At 38.5% G+C, this 27,010-nt stretch overlaps 1 protein-coding gene across 8 annotated transcripts in view; it reads right to left on the bottom strand.

The window, feature by feature from the left end:
- Nucleotides 1-27,010, bottom strand: part of LOC101888418 (heterogeneous nuclear ribonucleoprotein L) — a 263,137-nt gene that overhangs the window by 226,304 nt on the left and 9,823 nt on the right. For all 8 annotated transcript variants that reach the window (XR_009343724.1, XM_059128975.1, XM_059128979.1 and 5 more), the window contains exon 2: nt 23,219-23,916. Coding sequence is in view for 7 of the 8 variants with exons in the window: in XM_059128975.1 (XP_058984958.1) it covers nt 23,219-23,356 (138 nt within the window). In the remaining variant the exon portion in view is untranslated. The remainder of the gene's footprint in view (nt 1-23,218; nt 23,917-27,010) is intronic.

Raw genomic sequence — 27,010 nt, 5'->3', positions numbered from 1 at the left:
TCGTGGAATTGTTGCTGCTGCTGCCGCCGTTGTTGTTGTTGCTATTGTTATGTTTTAGAGTTGTTGCTGGCTGTTAAGTCTTACATAACAGTCAGACAGCCAGCCAAACAAAACAATGTTTGCAACAGCAACAACCACCAACTATTAAGCTGTCCATCTGAAAAGTACAGCAAAGCAACAAAACATCCTCTCCGTAAACAAGAACAACAATTGCCATCATCGCCATCATCTGGAGGTACAGTGGCCCAGTGAACCATCCATGACCAAGAGTGCGAGTGTGTGTGTGTTTCTCTGCAAGTACTCTTGGTTTATTTCAAACAATAACACACACACGCCGAACATGTCGAAAGAACAATAACACAGAGCAAAAAAACACAAAAAACTAAAATTCAAAACAAAACAAACCAACCGGGCAATGAATGCCCAAAGACCAAAGACCTCCAGACCCTTTGGGAGAGCAAAAAAAAAAGAACACAAATCTGTAATTCCAAACACATATGATTACGTCGTCTTCTTCCTTTTCTGCTTCTTCGTCGATTTTTTCAAATGTTTCGAGTTTTATGGATGCGAGGTATGAAGGGGCAGGCCTGTTTCAAACAAACAGATTTCCGAAACAAAACAATCAAAACACCTATCACCTGGTATCGTCTGATGCCAGTTTGAAACAAACCGTTATTCGATGGTATCGACGAAAAAGAGTCACTCCATAATTATAGGGGTGGTCGTTTTTGGTAGTTGATGATATTTGAAGTTTATTTTTGTCATCGGAAATTTGAGATGAACGGGACCAGCCTTCAGGCCATTTATTCTACACTAGTCGAAATGTGAGATTATCTACTCTAAAGGAGAAGACTTTTGAAGTAATAGAAGTCGACACTTCTGTAAAAGAATTTACTCTACCGTAGACGGAACCTGGAACTATCTACTCTACCATAGACGGATCCTGGAACAATCTACTCTACCGTTGACGGATCCTGGGGCAATCATCTCTACCGTAGACGTCCACTGGGACCATCTACGCTACCGTAGACGGCCACTGGGACCATCTACGCTACCGTAAATGGCCCCTGGGACCATCTACTCTTCATAGATGGCCCCTGGGACCATCTACTCTACATAGATGGCCCCTGGGACCATCTACGCTACCGTAGACGTCCACTGGGGCCTTCTACTCTACCGTAGACGTCCACCGGGACCATCTACTCTACCGTAGACGTCCACTGGGACCATCTACTCTACAGTAGACGTCCCCTGGGACCATCTACTCTACCGTAGATGTCCCCTGGGACCATTTACTATACCGTAGATGTCCCCTGGGACCATCTAATCTACCGTAGATGTCCCCTGGGACCATCTACTCTACCGTAGATGTCCCCTGGGACCATCTACTCTACCGTAGATGTCCCCTGGGACCATCTACTCTACAGTAGACGTCCCCTGGGACCATCTATTTACAGTAGAAGCCCCGAGGGACATCTACTCTACGGTAGGGACATCTACTTTACAGTAGACGCCTCCTGGGACCATCTACTGTACAGTAGACGTCCCTGCGGCGCATCTACTCCACATTAAACGCCCCTGAGGGACAGATACTCTACAGTAGACTCCATTGATAGACACCTACACGACAGTAAATGCCTCCAAGACATCTACTCTCAGTAGACGCCCCTGGGACCACAGTAGTTGCCCTGAGGGACATCTACTCAACAGTAGACACCCTTGAGGGACATCTACTCCACAGTAGACGCTTCTAGCGGACATCTTCTTCACAGTGGACACCTCTGAGGGGCATCTACTCACTGGTACACGACATTTTCCGCCATTTACCCTGCTGTATATGACCTTTGAAGTCATCTTCCAAATATGACCCATTCCTAAAATTCTTCAGCAGGTGATTTTTGGGGTCAAAACACTCTCTTTCTATGATAGTAGCTCACAACTAGCCCCTTAAAAAAAGCTAGTCAAAAATTCCAAGCACGCCACTACTTTTGTTTGGAAACTACCGCACTACACACACACATTCTGACATTCATTCGATCAATCAATGCATCATCGGCAAACTATGTGTGGTGTCCAGGCCCGTCCAACACCTCTAAACACCAACAACAATAGCTAGAGTGTTAACAATTGTTAGAAAAATAAGTTAACAACAAGAAGAGAATGTCTTTCGTTTTTTTTCTTTGGGAGGGGTAGGTACGGTGGGAAAAGGGAGGGTTTTTTACTTAACTTGGTTTATTTTATTACTTCTTGTTTCTATTTACTGTTTTGTTTTCTATTTCTTTGTCATGTGGTAGTTGATGTTGTTGTTGTTGGGTACTTACTTTCATGTCTTCTATGGTTTGCTGGTACGTGAGTTTCGGGCCCTATTGTTATTTACCACGGACTGGCTCTGGCTGGCTGTCTGACTTTGCAGCCAGGGTTTCAATTACAATTACGGGTTACGAGTTTTGTTATTTCAAATCGAGAAAATGTGTCACCGCAGCTTTTTTTGTATTTTTCGAATTTTTCTATTTTTGTTAACAAACCCAAATATTTTTTTTTTGTTACAAAATCGGGTTATCTTTGTTTTTTGTTGGCTTTGAACGAAATTCAGGCTTTGAAGTAAAAGGTTAATACGATATTTGCTTTTCGGAATAAAATAACAGAAATTCCAAGAATTGGAGCAGAACACCAGCTCATGGCTGGTTATTTCATTAGCCAACAACAAAGACATTGCTGGTGGGGGTATGTGAGTGAAGGAAACTCATTGAGGTTAGGGGGAAAACATTTCTATGGAATTTCAGGGGGAAAATTTTTGGAATTCAAAGAAACTGCAATGAGAAATTTCCGAGAATATTTCAAATGAAATTGGAATTAGAAAATCTAGAGAAACGTTGGAGGTGAGGGTCAGATTGTAGGGGGAAATATTGCAGTAATGGTTCAGAGATATTCAAATATTTCAGATAAATTGAAATATTTAAAATATATTTCAGAATTTTTTTCAAGCTAAGGGACCTAAGATGATTCCCAAAACAAGGCATTCAAAAGAGATCCAGAGATCCCAAATTATACTGGATGATATAAAAAAAACTGCAACCAACTTCAGACTGCTGTCATTTCTAAGCCACTTGTCCGACAGCTGTTAAAATTATTCCAGCTCATTCTATTGTTTACAGGCGAACAAAAAAACATTTTGGTGAGAATTTTCCAGAAAAAAAGGTATTCCTGATGGAATTCAAGCATGATAGCGGGATTTCTTTATATTTGGCTGGAGAACCACAACAGGCTATCGTTAGGGCACTCCAGCATTTAAATGTGAATAAATCTTTTGTGTCTCGTACCATCGCTCGTTACCCTGATACTAATAGCGTAGCCCGACGTCAAGGAAGTGGACGGAAAAAAAGCAGCAACATCAGCAGAAATGGTTCGCAAAGTAAAGAAGCGATATGATCGAAACCAGTGTCGAAGTGGCCGAAAAAAGGCTCGTGAGCTGAACATATCGCAATATTCCATTCGGCAAATATTGAAAAATGAGCTCAGGGTGAAGCTATTGAAATTCCAAAAAGCGCAAGAACTTACACCGCATCGGAAAGAAAATCGACTCAAAAGAGCTAAAGAGTTGCTTCGCTTGGTCGAAAGTGGTGAACTGCCGAATTTTGGGTTCTCCGATGAGAAAACATTCGTTGTCCAGCAGTTTGTAAACATCGTGTTTACTTTCCAAAGAGGTCATGTCAGCTGAAAATGTGCACCTTCGGTTCGGTTGACCACCAGAACTCAAGCCTCAAGCCGGCCATGGTGATGGTGTGGGCCGCCATAACAGCCGATGGTCGCTCTCCACTCGTATTAATCGACCGTGGCATTAGAATAAATGCCGAATATTATCGCGAAAATAATCTGGAGGGTTTATTAAAGCCTTGGGGACGTAAATATTTTGGCCGCAGACCTTGGACATTCCAACAGGACTCAGCACGCGCCACCCAAGAACGGTTACAAAATGAGGTTCCTCGCTTCATTTCCAGCGCACAATGTTTACTTGCCAAGAGGTCAGCTAAAAACGTACACCTTCGGTTGGCGGTTGGCCACCAGAACTCAAGCGCCGGACATGGTGATGGTGTGGACCGCCATAACAGCTGATGGTCGCTCTGCGCTGTCCGTGTTAATCGACCGTGGCATCAGAATTAATGCCGAATATTATCGCAAAAATATTCTGAAAGGGTATATTAAAGCCTTGGGCACGCAAACATTTTGGCCGCAGACCTTGGACATTCCAACAGGACTCAGCACCATTGCACTCAGCACGCCACCCCCACCTATGAAAGGTTACGAAATGAGGTTCCTCGCTTCATTTCCAGCACACAATGGCCACCAAAATCTCCGGAAACCAATCCGCTGGACTATTGCGTCTGGCGTATTTTGGAAAGCAAGGTTGGCACTAAAAAATACCAGTGTCGATCACCTCAAGCAAGCGCTTCGCCGGGAATGGGCCAAAATACCACAGAGCAACATTCGGGCAGCGTGTGACGGTGTTTCATTGGCCGTTTGAAGGCCATAATTCGTGCCAAAGGGACCAATTCGAACAAATCGAAACTTATTGTAGAGGTTGATGCTATTTCCGACATTTTTTGCTTCCATTCAAAAAATTAGAAAAAAAAAATGTAAAAATTATGGCGTTTGACTTCTTTGCAGTTTTTTTTATCTAACCCTGTACTTCAGAGATATTCAAATATTTGAGATATATTTCGAAATATTTGAAATATATTTTAGAAATATTTTCAAGCTAAGGAACCTTACCTGAGGTGGTCCCAAAGATAAGTCATTCAAAAGAGGAACCTGAGGTCGCAAAATCTCAATAATTTTTCCCAGTAATTAGACCTCCTACTTCTCAAAATTAGAATTCCTACTTCCCAAATACTTTCCTCTTTAATTCGATGTTTTTTTTTTATCTCTAAAACCCATGTTTTCTTCTAACCTCTTCAACCTCTTCCCATCCCTCCCCATTAAATTAAGAGAACATTTTCATTTGAATGGTTACAAATAATGCCAGCAATTTATGGTAACTTCTAACATACGACGAAGACCACGACGTCGACGATGGTTTTAATTAAAAAATCACAAAAGGGGATGGCCATGGATGGGTGGTGACGCAGGTCACTTGGAACCAAGGCAGCATAACGCATCCATATGATAAGAATTAACAAACAAACGCATGGAATGGAGTATCAGAGAGGCAGGCAGACAAACCGACAGATAGTCCAGCATCACCCCCCTCCTCCTCTTCCTGTTACATATGGTGGGCTGATGCTGCAGCTTCCAGGAATGCATTTTGGAAAATTTTCAGAGAATGATGCTAGACGTTTAGCTGATAGAGTACCACCAAGGAAGGGGGGTAGAAACACACATGTTTCCCTTTGTCTCCCTTTGTGGAACATATGATTTGGCGAAAAACTTTTCCAAAAAAAAAAATGTTTTTTGCAGTTTTCAAACTGGGGTGTCTGTGTAAATTTTGTATGCCCTAAACTCCCCCCTCCCCAGAATCTCCTTGCGGTGCGCATTGCATTTGGATGTCCTTGTTCTTTGCCATGCAAATTCTATGTTTGACAAACACAATAATTCCATTAAGGTTAACATTTGTAACTTTTCTGGACTTTTGAATGTAAACCAATAAGCTAAAGCTGTTACAGCCAACCCAGTAAACAACTTTTGCCGAATTCGGTCCGATTTCTGTCAGAATCTCTGAAAAAATGTCCGATTCTGATTCCGAATTCCTTCCGATTTCGGTACGAAAGTTGTATGGACGTGGTCACCGAATTCGGAAAGATTTTCTGAAAAAAATCTGAAAAAATATTAGATTTTCTGGACGAATTCGGTCCGAATTCGGTGAAAATTCTTGAAAAAATAGGAGAAAAAATTAGATTTTCGGAAAAGATTCGGAGGACAACTCCGAATTTCTGAAAGAAATCGGGCAGAATTCGTCTGGAAATTCGGCGGAATATTCAGATTTTCTAAAAGAAATCGGTCAGAATTCGAAAGAAAATTCGGAATAAAATTCAGATTTTCTGAAAAAAAACGCTCAGAATTCGGGAGAAAGTTCCGATTTTCTGAAAGAAATCGTTCAGAATTCGGAAGAAATATCGAAAAAATCGTCACACCACTTAAAAATGAAAAAAAACACATATTTATTTCAAAAACAAACAATTTATTTCGGGTTTCGTAAAAATGTAGTTTAAATATTACATCTATAATACATTTACATTATAAATATTATTTTTATTAGGAACATAACATACAGTAGCACGTTTCTGTTTCAACTGCTAAACAAGAACTAAAAATAACAAGTAAAAAAGCAGTAAGTTCGGCCGGGCCGAACTTTGAATACCCTCCACCATTTGGAACGAATTAGAAAAATTTTCAAAAAATAAAATCCAATAAAAATTCTTTTAAAATCTTTAAAATATCTAATATAGGAAGGTGGATTTTCAGACAATTCTGATGAAAAATGTGGGTCAAATCATAAAATACCGAATATCGGGAGGTACCGTTATATGGGGGATATACGATATCGTGGACCTGTATAGACAATTCTCTCTCAGGGGGTGAAGTACTCACAAGGAACTATTTGTGTGGATTTTCAGACAATTCCGTTGAAAAATGTGGGTAAAATCATCAAAATACCGAATATCGGGGGGTACCCTTACATGGGGGCTATACGATATCGTGGACCTATATAGACAATTCTCTGCCGAGGTATAAAGTACCCACAAGGAACTCCTTGTGTGTTTTTTCAGACAATTCCGTTGAAAAATGTGGGTAAAATCATCAAAATACCGAATATCGGGGGGTACCGTTATATGGGGGCTTCGAACTTGACCTGCCTGCAGACAAAAGAGAGATCTGTGCAAAATTTTAGCTTCCTATCTTAATTCGTTTAGACTGTAGCGTGATTACAACAGACGGACAGACGGACAGACGGACGGACAGGTCTAAATCGTCTTAGAATTTTACGCTGATCAAGAATATATATACTTTGTTGGGTCTAAAATGATTATTTCGATGAGTTACAAACGGAATGACAAAGTTAATATACCCTCCATACCTTTTTTGGTGGAGGGTATAAAAAGCAGTGCACACAGAAAACCGGTATGTAGTTGTTTTTGCAATTTTTTTCCATCATATTTTTTTGGGAACGAAAGAGAAAGAGGCTGATTCACAACAACAACAAAACGCACATTTTTACAACGGAAAATCTAACAGTTCACAATAACAATAACAAATAGAATTTTTGCTTTGCGCTTTGTTGTTGTTGAGATCTTGAAATGAATGATCACAACAACAACTACTATGGGAGAGAATGTGTCAAACCACCACCATCCGTTTACATGTGGGAGAGAATATGCCAGAGCAATAGACAATCTACTCTCTCCGTTTGTACATTTTTCGAGTTTTTTTCGCTTAAAAACACAGGAAAATGTGCAGAAATTCTAAAAAAAAACGTTTAGAAAATCGGACCAATTTCTATCAGAAATTTCTGAAAAAAACGTCAGAAATTTCGGAAAAAAATCTAAAATCAGAGCAGTCGGAAAAAATTGTTTACTGGCTTAAGCCAGTGCAACCACCAATACCACGACAACCTTCTTTCCCGACATCTCCTTTGCCATCATCCCTTTTTTTGGGGATGCAAGCTCTTTGGTGGTGTAAATCAGAAAAATATCAAGGGTTGTTATTGAACTGGGAATTTGCCACCCCTCTTTCCACTCCTCTCCTTTCATCTCCTAAACACCTATTTGCTTTGAGGGTAAGTAATGCATTTGAATGAAAAAATATTAGAAATTATTTCAATTGTTTCCAAGTTTGAGATGGATAATGGTAAACCAACGTTTTTCATGTTAAGTTAAAATAGATAGGGAAATTCAGAGGGAAATATAGGCGACTCAGAGAATTATGGTTTTAGGTTTTAAGTTCCATCAGTTTCTAACAACCATTACAATATTCAAATGCGAAATCTGAAAAAAAAAATCGGTAAATGACGTCGCTAAAATCATCAAAGTGCCGAATATCGGGAGGTACGGTTTTATGGGAGCTATACGAAGACGTAGACCTGCACAGACAATTTTGTGTCTTAGGCTGTACTATCCATTACGAACTTCAAATACCAAATTTGAAACATTTCCGGTGAATAATGTCGCTTAAATCACCAAAATACTGAAAAAAGGGAGGTACCATTATATGGGGGCTATACCAAAACATGGACCTACATGATCCATTTTCAATACCAAAAGTCCTACAGACATAATACACATTCGGGTAAAATTTTATCAACCTATTTCATTTCGTTCGGAAGCTAAAGAGATTTCCACAGACGGACATATGGAGAGATGGACAGAAGGACAGACGGGCGGACATGGCTAAATCGACATAGAAATTTATGCTGATCAAGAATATATATACTTTATATACCCTCCATACTATGGTCGAGGGCATAAAAAGTAGTGGAATAACTGACTGACTGACTAACTATCCGATCGAGAATTAACACCCGGATGAAACGGCAGAAGCTAGAATCTTGAAATTATGCCCAAGGATCAGTATTGGCATCAGTTTTGGCAACATTCGAAGGGCTTTTATTTGATACCCATATGGGTTCCAAAAAAAAACGGGTTTAGTTCGGTTTTTTTCGGATAACCGGTTATGACAGCCGGGTAAAATTTAAATTTTTGTAATCAGAAGAAATAAAACAAAAATTCAGCTCGAAAGGCAATTTTTTCAGATTTGATTTGATACCCATAATATCGGTTTAAAAAACCGGTTTTAGTTCGGTTTTTTCAGGTAACCGGTTATGATCACCGGGTAAGATTTACACTTTTGTAATCAGAAGAAATAAAACAAAATTTCAGATCGAAATGCAATTTTTACAGATTTTATTTTTTACCGGTTTTAGTTCTGTTTTTTCAGGTAATCGGTTATGACCGCCTTGTAAAATTTATACTTTTGTAGTCAGGAGGAACAAAACAAAAAATTCAGATCGAAAGTCAATTTCTGAAGCTTTCATTTGATACCCATATCGTTTCTAAAAAAACCGGTTTTGTTTCGGGTTTTTTTTCGGTTAACCGGTTATGACCGCCTGGTAAAATTTACATTTTTGTAATCACAACAAAAAAACAAAACAAAAATTTAGATCGAAAGGTACCATATCGGTTCCAAAAAAACGGTTTTAGTTCGGTTTTTTCAGGTAGTCGCCGGTTAAAATTCCCATTTTTTTAATCAGGAGAAAAAAAAAACAAAACAAAAATTCAGATCTAAAGGAAATTTCTTCAGGTTTCATTTGATACCCATATCGGTTCTAAAAACCCGGTTTTATTTTGTTTTTCGGGTAACCGGTTATGATTGCTCTGTAAAAATTACAATTTTTAAAACAGGAAAAAAACAAACCAGAATTTCAGATCGAAAGGTAGTTTCTTAACCTTTCATTTGTAAACCACATCGGTTCTTAAAAAACCGGTTTTAGTTCGGGTTTTTGGGTAACCGGTAATGACCGCCCGGTAGAATTTACATTTTTGTAATCAGGAGAAAAAAATCAAAGCAAAATTCAGATCCAAAGGTAATTGCTTCAGCTTTCATTTGATACCCATATCGGTTCCAAAAAAAACCGGGTTTAGCTCGGTTTTTTCGGATAACCGGTTATGACCGCCGGGTAAAATTTACATTCTTGTAAAAGGAGAAAAAAAAAACAAAAATTCAAATCGAAAGGTTGTTTCTTCAGCTTTCATTTGATAACCATAAAATTGAATGCTTTGTACTGGACAAACAGAATGAGCTAGAATTCTGAAATTTGGAATGAGAGTCAGCGATGGAGTTCAGAATGGTTAGGTTAAGAAAAGTTCCAAAATGTTACGAAATTTCTAAAAGTGGTACCAAATTTACAACAGTTTGGTTAAAGGTGAACGGATGAAGCTGAAATTCTAAAATGTTGTATTGGGGTCTCTGTTGGTGATAGGTTTGTGATAAAGAGGTGGTTTTGCTGATGTGTAGTACATGTGTATGAAAAGTACTATATTTGGTACAACTTGGTATTGGATTAACAAATAGTTCTTAAAATCTTCAATTTGGTATTAGGATTGATGTTCCTGTTTAGACTGGATATATGGAGGTGGTTTCGGAAATGTTTATAATTGTACGAAAAGTACTTAGCGGTACTAAATTTGGTAATGGTTGCAAGGAGAGAACTGGAATTTGAAATTTGCTATTGAGGTCTCTGTTGGTATCTGTGATTGAGAGAAGGAGTATCGGAAATGAGTACTAAAATTGTACAAAAAGTACTAATTGGTACTATATTTAGTATTGGGTGAAAGGATAGAGGTGAAATCCCGAAATTTGATATTTAGATTACAGATGGTATCTGGGATTGAGATATGGAGTGGAAGAACGCATTTCCAAGTCCTTTATTTGTACGAAAAATACTAAACGGTTTTAAATTTAGTATTAGATGTATGGATAGGGCTGGAATCCCGAAATTTTATATTGAGGGATTGAGATACAGAGGTATTTCTAAAAATGCTTACTATGAACGTACGAAAAGTACGAAATGTATTAAATTTGGTATTGGGTGAAGGAACAGAGCTGGAATTCTGAAATTTGATATGGACGCTATTGTTGGTGTCTGTGGTTAAGACGTGGAGGTGATTTGGGAAATACGCTCTATGAACGTACGAAAAGTACTAATCGTACCAAATAAGGTATTCGGTGAAGGATTAGAACTGAAAATATGAAATTTCATATTGTGGTCTCTGTTGGTATCTGAAATTGAGATATGGAGCTAGTTTCGAAAATGTGTGCTACAATTGTCCGAAAAATACTACTTGGGTATAGGGTAAAAAGATAGAGCTGGAATCCTGAAATTTGATATTGAGGTCTCTGTCATTGAATACTGGGTGAAGGGGTAGAGCTGAGATTCTGAAATTTGATATTGAGATCTCGGTCAGTATCAGGAATTCAGATATGGAGATGGTTTTGGAAATGTGTTCTAGAATTGTTCCAAAAGTACTAAATGGTACTAATTTGGATGGAAGAGTGCTGAATGTTTTGGATTTTACTAAATTAGGTTTTGCGTAAGTAGAAAAAGCTGAATTTGACCGATATTTGATATTGAGGTCACTGTTGGTTTCTAGCGTTTACATATGGAGAGGTTAAAACAATTTTGTACAGCAAAATCGAATGTGGGTCCATTGTGCAATGGTTTTACGAATACCCTCCTCTGTTAATTTCGAAGAGAAGGATTTTGAAGATTTTTTTGGTGTAAAAGGCAAACATTCTCCCACTGTTATTTCCGAAAATGGAAAAATCTTGGGCAATATAAAAAAACCTTGAATGCTGAAAATTTAGTGCGATTTTTTTGATTAAGACATCTTGTCAATCCGACAAATGGTAAATTTTTGAATACGAAAAAGGCCCAACACGAACTTTTGAAACGAACCTAAAATTTTAAAGCGGACTTTTCGTTGACTAAGAAGAGGGCACTTGCCAGTAATTCATAAAAATAGTTCTATGGGAAGATTTCAATAAACATGTGAGGAGCAAGGCCCTGAGAAGTTCCAAATAAATAAAAAAAACATTCGGAGAAGACCGATTTATACAAAAAAAAACATCAACGTTTGTCTATTGCAAAGTATCATACCTCGAGCCTCATACCACCACCACATGCCCTGAAAATATTACCTCTCAGCCAAATTCTGAGTAGTTTCCACTCAAATTTCAATACAAATTCAAAATTGTCACAACCGAAACTAGTAATAGTAACACACTGCTCAAGGGGGTATTGATTGCCTTCATACACCAAAAAAAAAAAAAAATAAATAAAAAAAATTGAAAACCAATAATCTTTTCTCCCAACTGTCAAAGCAACATTTTCCACTTTAATTTTCTTTCCAAGGAAAAGCTGTGCCATATTATTCCAATATGTTTGCCATGATTGCCATGACAATCAGCCATCCAATCCACATTCAATACCCAAAAAAATAAATGGGAAAAATGAAAATAGAACTAGAAAATCTGTGTTTTTCCAAATCGGTGACATTTGAAGTATCGAGTGGTATTGGAGGAGAGGAGGGAGGTGGTGAGAGGAAATGCAATAGGTGGTGGTAACGTTGTTTCTTCTCCATGCCACAAAAAACCCCAAAGGAAAAAACAACATTTGCGTATTGAGTTGTTGTGTTTATCTTTACTTTACTTTACTTTATTTTTTTTTCTTTTTGTTTTTGTTGTTATGGTTGTTGTTTATGTTTATTTTGTGCATTATTTTCTTTATGTCTTTCTCCCTATTTTTCGATGTTTTTTTTTCTTTATTTTTTATTTTTATTTGGGAAAAATGTCATTGCGGTTGTGACACTTTGGTGTCAGTGTCATTCACTTGACAGTTGAAAGAGTGCAGGCAGTCAGTAAAAACGGAATAATAATCGAGCCACAATGTCGTTTTGGCGTTTCGGCATTCTGATGGCATTTGTCACTCTTATGGTTTGGTTTGTCTCCGCTCTTTTTTTTCTGACGTTATTATTGTTTTTTTTTTTTGAGGGAAATAGGGAAAGAGAGAGAAAATTCTGTTTTTATTGCATAACAATATTACTACAACAATAAACAACAAATTGTCACAATCCTGACAAGGGACGGAAGAAGAAAGAGAATAGGAAATGTAGTGGCAGTTTAAATTGTTGGCCCAAAAATGATTTTCCGAATGAAAGTTTGACTGATTTGGTGGATGGCATATGCAATGAAGTATGTCTTCTTCTATGTCAGAAAATGGACTCGATGAAATGAGATTTTCATTAGGGAAATAGGACACTCACTAAATGTTATTTCTTCATTTATTTTTCCGAGAATTAAAATTCAAAAGAGTGGAATTTTTCATTGATCAAAAGGGAGAGTTTTTTCCTATTTGAAAATCATGAAAGTAATCGTTTAATGGATTAGATTCTTGAAATCTGAAAAAAGATTCCTTTTTAAATCAGCCACAAAAATATTGAGAGAGAACAGTTTATTACCAGATCAAAGAGACTTACTCTTTTATTCTCAGATATATGAGGTTAAAGAGGGTATAATTTGGTACGGCCAAAATGGGTCCCATCACGGCTCTAGGGCCTAGGTCTCTTTGGAACAAATCTATTTCAGGTCATTTGAAGTCGATATTGGGCTGTTCGTCCAACCGTCCGTGAGTCTGTCTGCCTAGTGCGCACAATAAATTTCAAAAGGAATATCCGATTTCATCCAAACTTGGTACATCGTCATATTATTATTAAATTCCAAACGAGTTTGGATATGGGCAACATCGGCCCACCCCTTCAGGTACCTCCTCCACAAAAGATAGAAAATTTCAAAGAAAAAAGATTACCTCTTAAAAAGAAAAAGGATAAGTCGATTTTTTGCAAACTTTGCAAATCCGAATATTTACCTTAGAGCTTGGTCAGGTGCGAAAATGGACAATATAGGTCCACTCCATCAAGCACCTCCCCCTCAAGCGGTCAATATTTGGAATAATTATAACTATTATAAAATGTGAAGTAAGATTCCGATGGTCTTCAAATTTCACATATCGCAATATTTATATTAACACAAAATCTGGCGTGAAGATGGTAGATATCGGTCCACTCCTTGTGGTACCTCCCCCACAAAGGGGTCAACATTTTGAATGGGCATGAAGCTCGTCAAACACAAAAATGAACACCCGATCCCTTTCAAACTCGGCAAATATCAATATTTCTATCAACATAAGTTATATTGTGAAGATAGTAGACATCGGTCCACTCCTTGTGGTACCTCCCCCACAACGGGGTCAAAATTTTAAATAATCAAAAGGCTCTCAAATTAGGAAAAAAGCTTCAAATTCTCCTCAAAATTCACACAACCCAAGGTTTTTGATAACACGAGATCTGCTGTGAAGATGGGATGCATCGGACCCCTACTCCTGGTACCTCCTCCACAAAGGGGTCAAAATTTTAAATAATCAAAAGGCTCATAAAGTGGGAAAAAGCTTCTGATCCTCCTCAAAGTTCACACATCCCAAGGTTTTTGATAACACAAGATTTGGTGTAAAGATGGTAGATATCGGACCACTTCTTCTGGTACATCCCCCACAAAGGGTTCAAAATTTTGAATAATTGAAACGCTCATAAAATGGAAAATAAGTTTCCCATAATATTCAAATTTTACACACTTCAATATTTTTATTACCACAAGATCTGATGTGAAGTTGGTAGAGATCGGTCCACTCCTTCTGGTACCTCACCCACAAAGGGATCGAAATTTTGAATAATCAAAACGGTCATAAAATTCAAATTGAGCATCCAATTCTCTTCCCATTTTACATATCCCAATATCTCTACTTAAACAAGATCTGGTGTGAAGATAGTAGAGATCGGACCCCTGCTTCTGGTACCTCCCCCACAAATGGGTCAAAATTTTGAATAATCAAAACGCTTATAAACGGGGAAATAAGCATCCGATTCTCTTCAAATTTTACACACTTTAATATTTTTATTACCCCAAGATCTGATGTGAAGATGGTAGAGATCGGACCACTCCTTGTGGTACCTCCTCCACAAAGATCCTTGAAATTTCCTCAAATGTTGAATGTGTTGTCTAACCATGGGAATGGGGGTTTAAGTGTTTTCAAGGTTCTCTTTTCACAGGAAAAGAAAATTCCCAAGTCTGAAATCCTAGGAACCGATTATCCTCCGAAAAAATATCATTGGACCTCAGGGGACAACTAAAAAAGAAGGAAATCCCAGTTTCTGTTATGTTAACCCCCCAACAACCTAACACAACACACAACCTTTAACCTACTCCTCCTACCTTTTTCCACACAACATTTTGCGCCGTGAAATGAAATATTTTTGCGCTCTCGCTCTTTATTAAAAGCATTTTGTTTATTTTATGACCTTTTGCCCCCTAAAGCGTTGCGTTCGTTATGATGTTCGGGCATAAATTGCTTTTATTTGTGTGGCAAAAGGAGGAGGAGGAGCAGAAGGCGGGAGAGAGAAGGTGGCTGTTGCCATAAATTAGTTTTTTTTTCTGTGAATTAAACATGCCATACTTTTAGGGGTCTTTTTTGGGGTTAATGTCAAAATCGGTGTTAGTTGCGAGGAGTAGAAAAAAGGGAAACAGGGGGAGAGAGGAGGGAGGGGAGGCTGTAAACAAAGTCTGTTTGCTTATTAAAGAAACCTGTTTGCTTGTAGCAAAAAAAAATATTACTTTTGTAATTTCAACTATTCAACTTCTGCCCGAGGCCATAACTATCGCGCCAGCTTAGAAACGCCACGGTAAATGATGACGTTTAAGCCAAGTCCACGAGCAGTTGTGAATTATCATCAAATTAGCTTAACTTGTTTTAATAGATTCGTTTTAATGAGAGAGACGTGCTCTTTGACTTAAATGTCAGTTTAGACAACAACTACAACATGGCTGCAAAACACAGCAGCTCTGACGCAGTGCCATTCAAACAAAAGACACACGCACACATCCTTACTTTCGCTCACTTTCTTCTTGTTCTGCTGGCAATTACAAATAATGGATGATGGAGAACAGCTCTTAGAACACAAATCCAAAGTGAGTGACTTAACGTCATGTAACGACTTTCTAACGAACCAACAAACGAACCGGCAGAGGGCACACGGATCTCTCCTTCATAGCTGGGAACCTGATGCTGCTGCTGCTGTATTTGTTGTTCTTGCTGGTGTCTTCTCCTTCATCGGCTTGTTAGTAGTCTTCCACTCTAAGAAGGATTTATGTTGTTTTGGTGCGGCACTCACAACAGCAGCCAGCCAGTCAGCCCGTCAGCCACTTATGAATGAGATGAGTGTGTGTTATAGTATATATTTGGGATGGAGGGCCTTCTCGAAAATACTGTTGCATATTTCGAGGCGTTCTAAGCTCTCGTAAACAACAATGGCTACAGAAATGTCGTCTGTGTGTCTGTCTAGGAACCTGGCAGGCCAACAGCTTGTTGAATGAATGTGACTAATGGATAGAAGGAACCTTCCACCTACCTCAGCCCCCCCCCCCCTCCGTTCCCTAGACCCGGAAAACGTGCAAAATAAGCACTTTTACAATGGCAAAAGGGGAAGGCAAGAAAAAAAGAAAACGGCAGGAAAAATGTTTAGAAAAGACAATGAGACCAACGAGACCTTTTGTTATGGTTCAGGTCTCTGCCAAGACCTTCCATAAAAGAAAGAAAAGGGGAAAAATGAAGACCAGGCAACCTATGTTGTACCCAACCAAAGAGAAATGCCATTTTGTCTTTCAAGTAATTGCTCTTCAGAGTCAACATTTATTGTTGTTGCTGGTGCTCACAACAAAATACAGCAATACCAATAAACAAGACACACCAATACCAACAAAGAATCTATATTTTTTCAAACACACACACACACTCTCTCTTCCACTCCCCACCATTCACATACCCAATATTCCGTTATGCATTCCACAGCTCGAGCAATATTCCCGTTGTTAATGCGTAGCATTACAATGAATTTTTATGGCCTACCTTTAGGCTTTCCATGAAATGGCATAAATTATTGCATACTTTTAGGGGTTGCTTTACAGCAAACATCGTTGTTTAATACTTTAGCATTTCCCCATCATTCAGGGGGGCGCAACAAAATTAAGGGAATGGAAAATGGTTTTCTGGTCTGCGTGTTTGCGCACCATTTGCCGTCCCCTCCCCACCCCACCTACCAATTGGTAATTTTTTATTAATGGTCATTTTATGACCATTGACGGGGTAAATGCAGACATTTTCATTAAATGGAGGATACTCATTTTATTTACTATGAAATTTATATTGATTTTTATGTAATATTCCCGCAACATGGCAGTCGGATAGATGTGGGAAATTTTCAGGGGTGTCGTGGAAATAGTTTGGTGTAAAGAGGCATGAGAAAAAAATGCCACGCCACTAAAAGATTCTGGCAGAATAAAACGTGTTTTCCTGTATTTCGGCAAAAATATGGTCTTATGGGATCAGAATAATTGTACCTCGAACCAGTCCTGAGAATTTTTCAAAAATTCGATACTTGGACCTGGGCTTTTCCCTACAAAAAAATCGATCAATGGAAAAATATCGAAACGTTGGACCTGTGAAATTCTCCAAAAAAATCGATTCTAAAACCCAAGGGTAGAAAAATCTATCTTTCGGGCCTGGATTATTTTCTATGGGAAAAAATTTATTTTCAGAACATGAGAATTGAGTTCCTACAGGAAAAGATCTATCCCAAAAATCTGGACAATTCTCCCCCTAAAGAGAAAAATCCTCTGAAAATATATTCTAAGGGCCTAAGCATTTTTATAGGGAAAAACCATGGTCAGGACCTGGCTATGAAAATAGTTTGGTAAAAGACTTTGGCAAACAAATTGTGTATTTCTGAATTTCGGCAAAAAAATGGTCTTATGAGATCCGAATAATTGTGCCTTGAACCAGTCCGGAGAATTTTTCAAAAAATCGATACTTGGACCTGAACTTTTCCCTACGAAAAAACTCGATCAATGGAAAAATATCGAAACGTTGGACCTGTGACATTTTCCAAAAAAAAAATCGATTCTAGAACCCAAGGGTAGAAAAATCTATCATTTGGACCTGGCATATTTTCTATGGGAAAAAATGATAGTCAGAACATGAGAATTGAGTTCCTACAGGAAAAGATCTATCCCAAAAACCTGGACAATTCTCCCCCTAAAGAGAAAAATCCTCTGAAAATATATCCTAAAGGCCTAAGCACTTTTATAGGGAAAGACCATGGTCAGGACCTGGCTATGAAAATAGTTTGGTAAAAGACTTTGGCAAACAAATTGTGTATTTCTGAATTTCGGCAAAAAAAAATGGTCTTATGAGATCCGAATAATTGTGCCTTGAACCAGTCCGGAGAATTTTTCAAAAAATCGATACTTGGACCTGAGCTTTTTTCTACGAAAAAAATCGATGAATGGAAAAATATCGAAACGTTGAACCTGTGAAATTTTCCAAAAAATCGATTCTAAAACCCAAGGATAGAAAAATCTATCATTTGGACCTGGATTATTTTCTATGGAAAAAAATGATCATCAGAACATGAGAATTGAGTTCCTGCAGAAAAAAAATATATCCAAAAAAAACATGGACAATTTTTCCCCTAAAGAGAAAAATCCTTGGAAAATGTATACTAAGCGCCTAAGCACTTCTATAGGGAAAAAAACCATGGTCATGACCTGGGTATTATTCTTGAAAACTTAATGCTCAGGTCCTGGCCAGAGACTTCCAGTACTTCTATTGGCTCTGGAAGATCTTAAGACCTTCTATAGACTCTGGAAGACCTCAAGACCTTCTATTAGCTGTAGAAGACCACAAGGCCTTCTTTTGTTTCGAAACAACTCAATACTTTCTATTGGATGTAGAAGACCTTAAGGCCTTCTTTTGGCTTCATGAGGAGCTCAGGGCCTTCTTTTGGCTTCAGAAGACCTCAAGGCCTTCTATTGGCTATAGAAGACCTCAGGGCCTTTTTTGGCTTCAGAAGAACTCAAGGCTTTCTATTGGCTCTGGAAGACCTCAAGGACTTGTATTGACTGTGGAAGACTTCAAGGCCTCATACTGACTCTGATAGAGGTCAAGGCCTTGTAGTGGCTCTAGCAGACCTCAAGGCCATATATTCGCTCTGGAAGACCTCAAGGATTTATATTGGCTCGAGAAGACCTCAAGTTCATATATTGGCTCCAGAAGACCTCAAGCCTTATATTGGCTTTTGAAAATCTCAAGGCCTTCGTTTGGCTTCGGAAGATCTCAAGGCCTTCTCTCGACTCTAGAAGATATCTTTTGGCTCTGGAACACCTCAAAGCCTTCTACTGGATCTGAAAGTCCACATGGCCTTCTGTTGGTTCTAGAAGACCTCAAGGCCTGATTTTGGCTTCAGAACAACTCAAGGACTTCTATTTGCTCTGGAAGATCCCAAGGCCTTATACTGATTCTGGAAGACCTCAAGATCTTCTATTGACTCTGGAACACCTTCTATTCCATGTATTTATTTGACATTTTTTTTTCAGAACCTAGTTAGGACCTGGGTGTTTTTATTTTCTTAAGAAATTACATTTTTTTAGAAACAAAAATTATCCTCTGGTCCTAAGAATTTCAATAGCGATATGTTGAGATTCAGTACCTGAAGAAAAATTGAGGATTTTTCTATACTTCCCTTCAAAGAAAAAAGCTTACGGATTTTCTTCTATAGAATATAAATTTTAATAAGGATCTGGACCTAGATTATTTTCTTAAAAAAATTGACCCTCAAAACAGAGGACCTGAAATCTATCCAGAATAAAGTATCCTCAGAATAATGTATTCCTCCAGAAAAATGTATCCTCATGACCTAGGCACTTCTACAGGAAAAAGCGTCAGCTCATGAGTTTTTACTTCAAAACTCAAATGCTCAGGCCCTGACCTGAGGATTCTTCTGAAATAAAAAATCGATTTTCGGAATTTGAGTTGTTTTTTACAAATCAACTTTTTTTGAAGACCCAAGCATTTCCATAGAAATAAATCGATCATCAGGATCCAAGCAATTGTTTTTGAAATGGACAATTTATCTTCAGGACCTAAGGGATTTTTACTCTTAGAAAATTCGATTCACAGTAACTAAGGAATTTCTCCCAAAACCCCGTCGATTTTTAGCGTCTGAGGACTTTTCAATAATGAAACCGAAACGATAATCAGGTCTTGAGTTTTTTTTTTTTTCTCTAGAAAAATTGACCCTCAGAAGGTAGCCATAAAAATGAACTTCAAGGTAGGAGAATTTTAAGGACCTGACCTGAGGATATTTAAAAAAAGATCATTCATCCGTTTCTGAAGTCTATTTTTTTTGTTTTTTCAAAAGATAAAATTAGCCTCAGAACTCGAGGAATTGGAAATGTCAAGCGCCTGATATTTTTTTCTGCAAAGTTCTTCTTAAAAAGTTGTTCTATATTAATTATTTATCCTAAGGAACTGAGAGTTTTTCGCTTGAAAAGTAAGCCGCTAGAAGGACTAAAGGATATTCCCTAAAAAAAAATTCAGGATTTGAGATTTTATGCGAGAAAATATGGATTTTGAGAGCCCGATAAATTTTCCCTACAAAAAGGCGAATTAAGGACATGAGACTGTAGAATAAAAATAAAGGCCCTGAAGATCGATTTTTCCCAAAACTTCAGGTCTTAAATGTCGAATTTTGTATGAAAAAGAAAAAATCTCGCAGATATTGAGAAAATCTGCGGAAAAAAGACCTGATGTCCTGAGGGAAAATATCTATCAAAACAAGTAAATAAGCAGTTGATTTAGGCCTGTAGATCGATTACAATATTTATAAAAAATCAGGACCTGAAAGGTGTTTTTTTTTTCTTTAAAAAATCCTCAGGACAATTATGGTCTTAAAAAAAATCAGATACTACGGACAGATTTTTTCCTCTAGGTCCCCAAGATCGATTTTCACTTAGAAAATAAACATCATTTCCAACGGAAAAACTGCTCCTGGCCTAAGGATGCATTTTTAATTTTTCATGCCTGGGAAAGGTATAGTATCTGAAATTTATTTGCGATTTCAACAAACTTATGGTCACATTACCTTTATTTTCTCATATTCCCTCCCTTCTCATATCCCCTTTCCTCCTCCTTCTGCCTTCATTCTTTTCACCTAATTTCCATGGAAAACTAAGAAATCGAATAAAAATAGAAAATACCACCAATAGCTTAGTTTAGCTGGACGCGTTTCACAAAACCGGATTAAAATAAAAAAGCCGGGACCAAGGGGTGAAAGAAGCAGGAAAAACAAAGGTAGAGGAGGCGTAGCAGTAATGAAAAAATAACACAAAACAAACTTTGTTGCCATTGTTACTGGCGGCTCGGCGGCAAGTTTTTTACCTCCTTTTCTCTTCTCTCCTTTCTCCCATGAATAAAAATCGATTTTCCAACCCCCCAAAACGAAAAGAAGAAGAGGCACGCATTTAGAATAAAAACAAAAAACGGCAAGCTAATGCACTTGGCCCTCTTTTTTGCGCGCACAGACAAAATCCACAACAACACTAAGTTAACGAGCAAAGGCTATGTGGAGAGATTGTCCAAGCCAATATAGAACGCCAGTGAAAGGCATTAACAAGCAAATGTCGGCCTGTCTGTCTCTCCGCCCGTCCTGAGGTTACTTTTTTTCTCATCGTAACAACAACGCAATGACGACGATGAAGGCGACGAAGGGTCAAACAGAAAACATGCCGACCCCGTCTATCAGCGGAAAAAATCGCTTAACCGATTACTAAAAATAAAAACAAAAACAACGAGAAAGCATGGAAGAAATAGAACAAGTATCTGTTGTTAAGATCCGGTGTGGCGCAAAAAGATTGGGGGATGCAGGGCAGAGGAAAGGCAGGGTGGTTGAATTTTTGCCTCGCGGCCGGCTAGTTAATGGAAATTGGAATCACCACCACTTCTACGTTACAAAACAAAAAAAAAGAAAAAGGTTTGATGGATACACATCATCATCGTCATTGCAATCGCCAGCGACTGGAAACGTGGCCGATATGGATGATGATTGACGGTGGTGGTGGTGGCGTTGATGGCCCACTGAACATGGCTTGATTGTTGTGACGACGACGACGACGGCCAACAAACGATATTTGATTTTTGACTTAATGACCAGAAGGAAGGAAGCTAAAAATATGGAAGTTATGTTGGGAGGTGCAAAAAAATAGGCCTAAAAATTATTTGAAAAAAAAGGATTCTGTAGCCAGGAGGCCTTTCCTGTGGAGACAGAAGACCTCTTCTGTGGAGACAAAAGACCTCTTCTGTGGAGACAAAAGACCTCTTCTGTGGAGACAGAAGACCTCTTCTGTGGCCAGAAGACCTCTTTTGTGGAGACAGAAGACCTCTTCTTCTTTAAGACATAGATGAGGTCTTCTGGACACGGAAGAGGTCTTCTGAACCCGGAAGAGGTCTTCTGGACACAGAAGAGGTCTTCTGGACACAGAAGAGATCTTCTGGACACAGAAGAAGATCTTCTGGACACAGAAGAGATCTTCTGGACACAGAAGAAGATCTTCTGGACACAGAAGAAGATCTTCTGGACACAGAAGAGGTCTTCTGGACACAGAAGAGGTCTTCTGGTCACAGAAGAGGTCTTCTGGTCACAGAAGAGGTCTTCTGGTCACAGAAGAGGTCTTCTGGTCACAGAAGAGGTCTTCTGGTCACAGAAGAGGTCTTCTGGTCACAGAAGAAGATCTTCTGGACACAGAAGAGGTCTTCTGGACACAGAAGAGGTCTTCTGGTCACAGAAGAGGTCTTCTGGTCACAGAAGAGGTCTTCTGGTCACAGAAGAGGTCTTCTGGTCACAGAAGAGGTCTTCCGGTCACAGAAGAGGTCTTCTGGACACAGAAGAGGTCTTCTGGTCACAGAAGAGGTCTTCTGGACACAGAAGAGGTCTTCTGGACACAGAAGAGGTCTTCTGGTCACAGAAGAAGTCTTCTGGACACAGAAGAAGTCTTCTGGACACAGAAGAGATCTTCTGGTCATAGAAGAGATCTTCTGGTCATAGAAGAGGTCTTCTGGAAACAGAAGAGGTCTTCTGGTCACAGAAGAAGAGGTCTTCTGGACACAGAAGAGGTCTTCTGGTTACAGAAGAAGAGGTCTTCTGGTTACAGAAGAAGAGGTCTTCTGGTCACAGAAGAGGTCTTCTGGACACAGAAGAGGTCTTCTGGTCACAGAAGACCCGAGTTTTGTTTCTTAAGATTTCATATTATAGGATCTCTTAATTGATTTTGACCTTTAAAAATCTCCAGATCTGAGAGTCGACTCTGAGAGTCATTGGCTTACATTTATGGAAAATATTGGGTCCTCATGACCACTTTTTAGATTCAGATATTCTCAGATTTCAGATTCTCATTGAAACCTTGTTTAAGGACCTTTTGGATCGATATCCCTTGCAAGGGTTCATATTCTACTTTCACACTACACATGTCACCTTAACGCTGAGGATGCATCTATTTTCAAGGATTCCCATGGGGACCTTGAATATTTTCAGCGGGGGATCGATTTCTCCTCAAAAAAAAAACATTCATACATCAAACTATTGAAAAAATTACATTTCCTGATGTTACTTTCCTCTTGAGGTATCTCCTGGGAACGTGGTATCCCTCGGAACCCCTTTTGACCCATTTTTTTCTTCAAGTTCGTTTTCTTATTTCAAAAAAAAAAATATGATCTTGTCTCAAAACTTACCCTGGCAATCATGTGTACATCCCCGTCACCTCCCTGCTGGACACCGGTGCGTATCTTTTTGTTCTGCGGCCCATCGCTGACCACCAGAACGCCCCCTCCGCCGCCGGCACTGCCATTGGTTGAGCCGTTATAGGGCATGATAGCCTTGGGTATGTTCGGGTCGCTGGGTTGGTGAATTATTTTGACGGCTGTGTTGAACAGTTTGTCGGTTATGAAATTCGGCTCCTGGGTAATTTTTGCGCTTTGCTCGCTCGCTTACGCACACAAACGGACCACGCTAAATGGGTTAGCAGTTGGGGGGTCGGTTTGTGTAGGTGGTGTATTAGAGAGGGCGTAGAACGGCGACGACGACAACGACGTTTACGGCGAAGACGACGATAACCACGAAGGACGATAAGGACGATTTGATAATCTAAGGACGCGAACTTTTAAAGCCTTAGAATGACGCGAATCAAGCGAATTGGGTTCCCCGGAGACGACGATGTAACCGTGATTAAATACCAATTGGATAACGAGCGTTTTCGAATGCGAGTTCCTTCAATTGGGAGGTGTGTTGTTTGGGTTCCTGTTCCTGTTGTTGTTGTTGGATTTGTGTTGAATGTTTGCTTCCTCTTCTTGCCACTTGCGGTCTGTGGTGTAAATATTGGTTGTTGTTGTTGTTGATGTTTTTCTTTGGAACTGAATCAGCTGTTTAGGCTCTGCTCATTTGTTTGTTGTGTGATGGTGGTGGTTGTTGTAGTTATTGTTGTTGTTGTTGGTTTTCAAACAAAATGAAAATCGTAGCGTAGCCAGGCCGGAAAAGAAGAAAAGAAAGAAAGAAAAATTAAATTTAAGAAAATTATTAAATTTTTCGGTTATTGAGTTGAAATAACTTAAGTCAATATTTATGTTTATTTTAGTTTTTGGTTTCTTTGTTATTGTTGTTGTTGTATTTTTTTGTTTTGACTTTGTATCTGTTTCCTAGAATAGTTGTCGGAGCATGGGGACACATATTAATACTATTGGTCAATCTCCCCTCCCTTTCCACCACTTTTTTCTTCACTCCCTCAATCTTCTCTTAATTTTGTTTTAATTACAACAACTTGTGCCGGCAATGGCAAGTGCAATGGCTCTTTCCGTGTTGTTGTTGTTGTTATAAACAAAAATTATAATTACTGGCGTGTCGTCATCACCATCATCATCATCGGCATCGGCATCGACATGGACATCAGTTTCGACTTTTGTTTGTTTATTTTTACCATGCCAATCAAACCCCTTATTCCCAACACCCCTGACCCCCACCCCTTCTCGCCTTCTTTTTTCCTTCTATTTTCCGCTCAAACTTTCCCAAAGCCTCTATCAACTGACGCACATTATTTTTCATTTTTTGTTGTTGTTGCTGCAATTAGATAAAAAATTTTCCATATTGTAGTTGTTGTTGTCTTTATCGTAAACAAATATCGAAATAATTGTTTCTGTTGGGTAGTGAATTATTGAAAATCCATTTAGGCCCGGCAAAATACACTAATCAACTAAAAAATGAAAATTGTTTTTCCGTTGTTGTTGTTTTGTGCTTTGTTTTCCCCCCATATTCTTGGCCTAAATATGCCACCACCCCGTTGCTGTTGCTGTTTTCGGTTTCTATCCGAAACACGCAATGGCCATAGTTTTATGCTATGCCATCCAGCCAGTCGGCCAGCCTGCCTACAGAAGGTTGTATAATTTTTCTCCTATCCTCTGCTTCTTCTACTTCTTCCCAATTTTCCATATCGTTTTGTTATGGTGTACCAGTAGCAGAACTAGGATTGCCATTATCGGAAAAATAATTATCAATGGCGAAAGTAAAGGTTAGCATAAAACAAAGTTACAGTAAGTGACAAAAGTGAGTACATGCATTGTCAGGAGATTTCAAAAAAGAAATTTGAAGATTTTTTTTTTGTTTAAAAAAGGACTAAAAGAGAAAAAGAAGAAATGGTTCATAATTCTGAATGGCTACAATCGAAAAAATCCTTAGGTCCGGGTCAAATGCAAATATAGCATAGAAGTCCCCTCTCTACTTCCATTAGGTCCTTCCTAACACACCTGGTAGTTCGATCCACCATATGATGATTGAGATGAGATAAACAAGAAATCAATGACAGTCGAATATGGCTATATCGACTCCAAATGATCAAAAACCGATTTAATCCAAAGAGACAGCTAAGGCTACAAAGCAGAATATATTTTCGTGATAGTCTTCCACTTGTTATGAACTCAAAACCCCAAATTTCAGACCATTCAGTTAAAAAATTAGGTTATGAAGCCAGAAAGTAACCACAATCTATTGGGGCCCAAATGGTTGCATGAAATTTTTCAGCAAAAGTCTCAGAGACCAGAACAGTTCATTCTTTGCGAAAAAGTTAATTTTCGGAACTTAAGATTTGTTGTACCTGGAAAAAAGTTATTTTATATCGGGAAAATATGACGCGCATCGCCGAAAAGAACTGCAAAAATTTGTGGATTAACTTCGATATGATGCATCCTAATTTAAAAATCTATGCGGATTAATTCCTTGTTTTAACTTCATGTGAAAACTTGACTTCTGATCAAATCGGCTATTTTCAAACTCCAAATTATTTTAGAATTTCCGTCGGCCTAAATTTGGGCCTATGGATTCTATTTTTAATGACAAATATCCTATGTACAAAATCAATGCCGGTACAATTTAAAGATAGACGGGCATGTCGCCCTGATATATTGGCATAGAAATTTATGCTGATCGTGAATATACATATAGATACGTATGAGGAATCCGGTGAATATCTCTAGATTCAATTTAATAAGCCCTCCTCCTTTCTGGTACATGGTATAAAAATTAGAGGTTAAGCAGTTGAAAAAAACTAAGATCTAACATCCAATTCAAAAATTCTGCAGTCCAGAAGATTTAGAATTACTGTTTCCTTCCAAAAATGTCTATTTTCAATCGATCGTATCTTCTTGATGTAAAAGCAAAATTGTATAACAATCTCTGATGATTGGAGGGAGTAGTTTATTAACAACTTATTTTTCGTGAGCATTGTGGGTCTAAATTTTGAATTAATCAACTTCTCTGGCCAAGAAATGTGAGAATTATTTTTATATCCTCAGCCATATGTCTGCTCATCAAAATAACGGCTTTAGACACTAAGTCTCTTTATAGGAAATCCGTTTCAGGACATTTGGAGACGAGATAGCTGTGTCCGTCCGATCATCTGACTGGCTGGTGAGCACGATAGCACTTCGATGTCGGAGATAGGCAATATCCATCCACACCTTGTGGTACTTCTCCCACAAAAAGGTCAACATTTTCAAGGAATATAAATTATATTCTAGAAAAATAAATACTCATTCCTTTCCAACTTTCCAATTTCTAATATTTGTATCATTGCCTAAATGGACAATATCGACCAACTCTTTCTAGTACCTCCTTTAATGATTAAAATTTTAAATGATTATATATGTGCAAAAGTAAAGTCAGATTGTCTTCAGATTTCGATCTTCCCAATATTTCTAAATCATGTGTTATGAAGGTAAAATAGGGCAGACCACACCCTCTGGTACCTCCTCCTTAACGAGTCAAAATTGTGAATAACCCTCACTCTCATAAATTGCGATATAAACTTCCGATTTTTTCATATTTTGCAAGTCCCAATATTTAAACCAAAACCACTCCTTCTGGTAAAGAAGTTACATCAAGGAATAGTTGTATTTCAAACTGCAATAATCTATATTTATCGGGTCGTAAGATATTTTTGTAATCCTAACAATAAATGTTGGTAGTAATGAAAAATACAT

This window comes from Musca domestica, unplaced genomic scaffold (genome assembly GCF_030504385.1).
Source record: "Musca domestica strain aabys unplaced genomic scaffold, Musca_domestica.polishedcontigs.V.1.1 58, whole genome shotgun sequence".
In the NCBI taxonomy this organism is placed as follows: Eukaryota; Metazoa; Arthropoda; class Insecta; order Diptera; family Muscidae; genus Musca; species Musca domestica.
The sequence above is the reverse complement of the archived record's forward strand: the minus strand, read 5'-3'. Positions and strand labels throughout refer to the sequence as shown.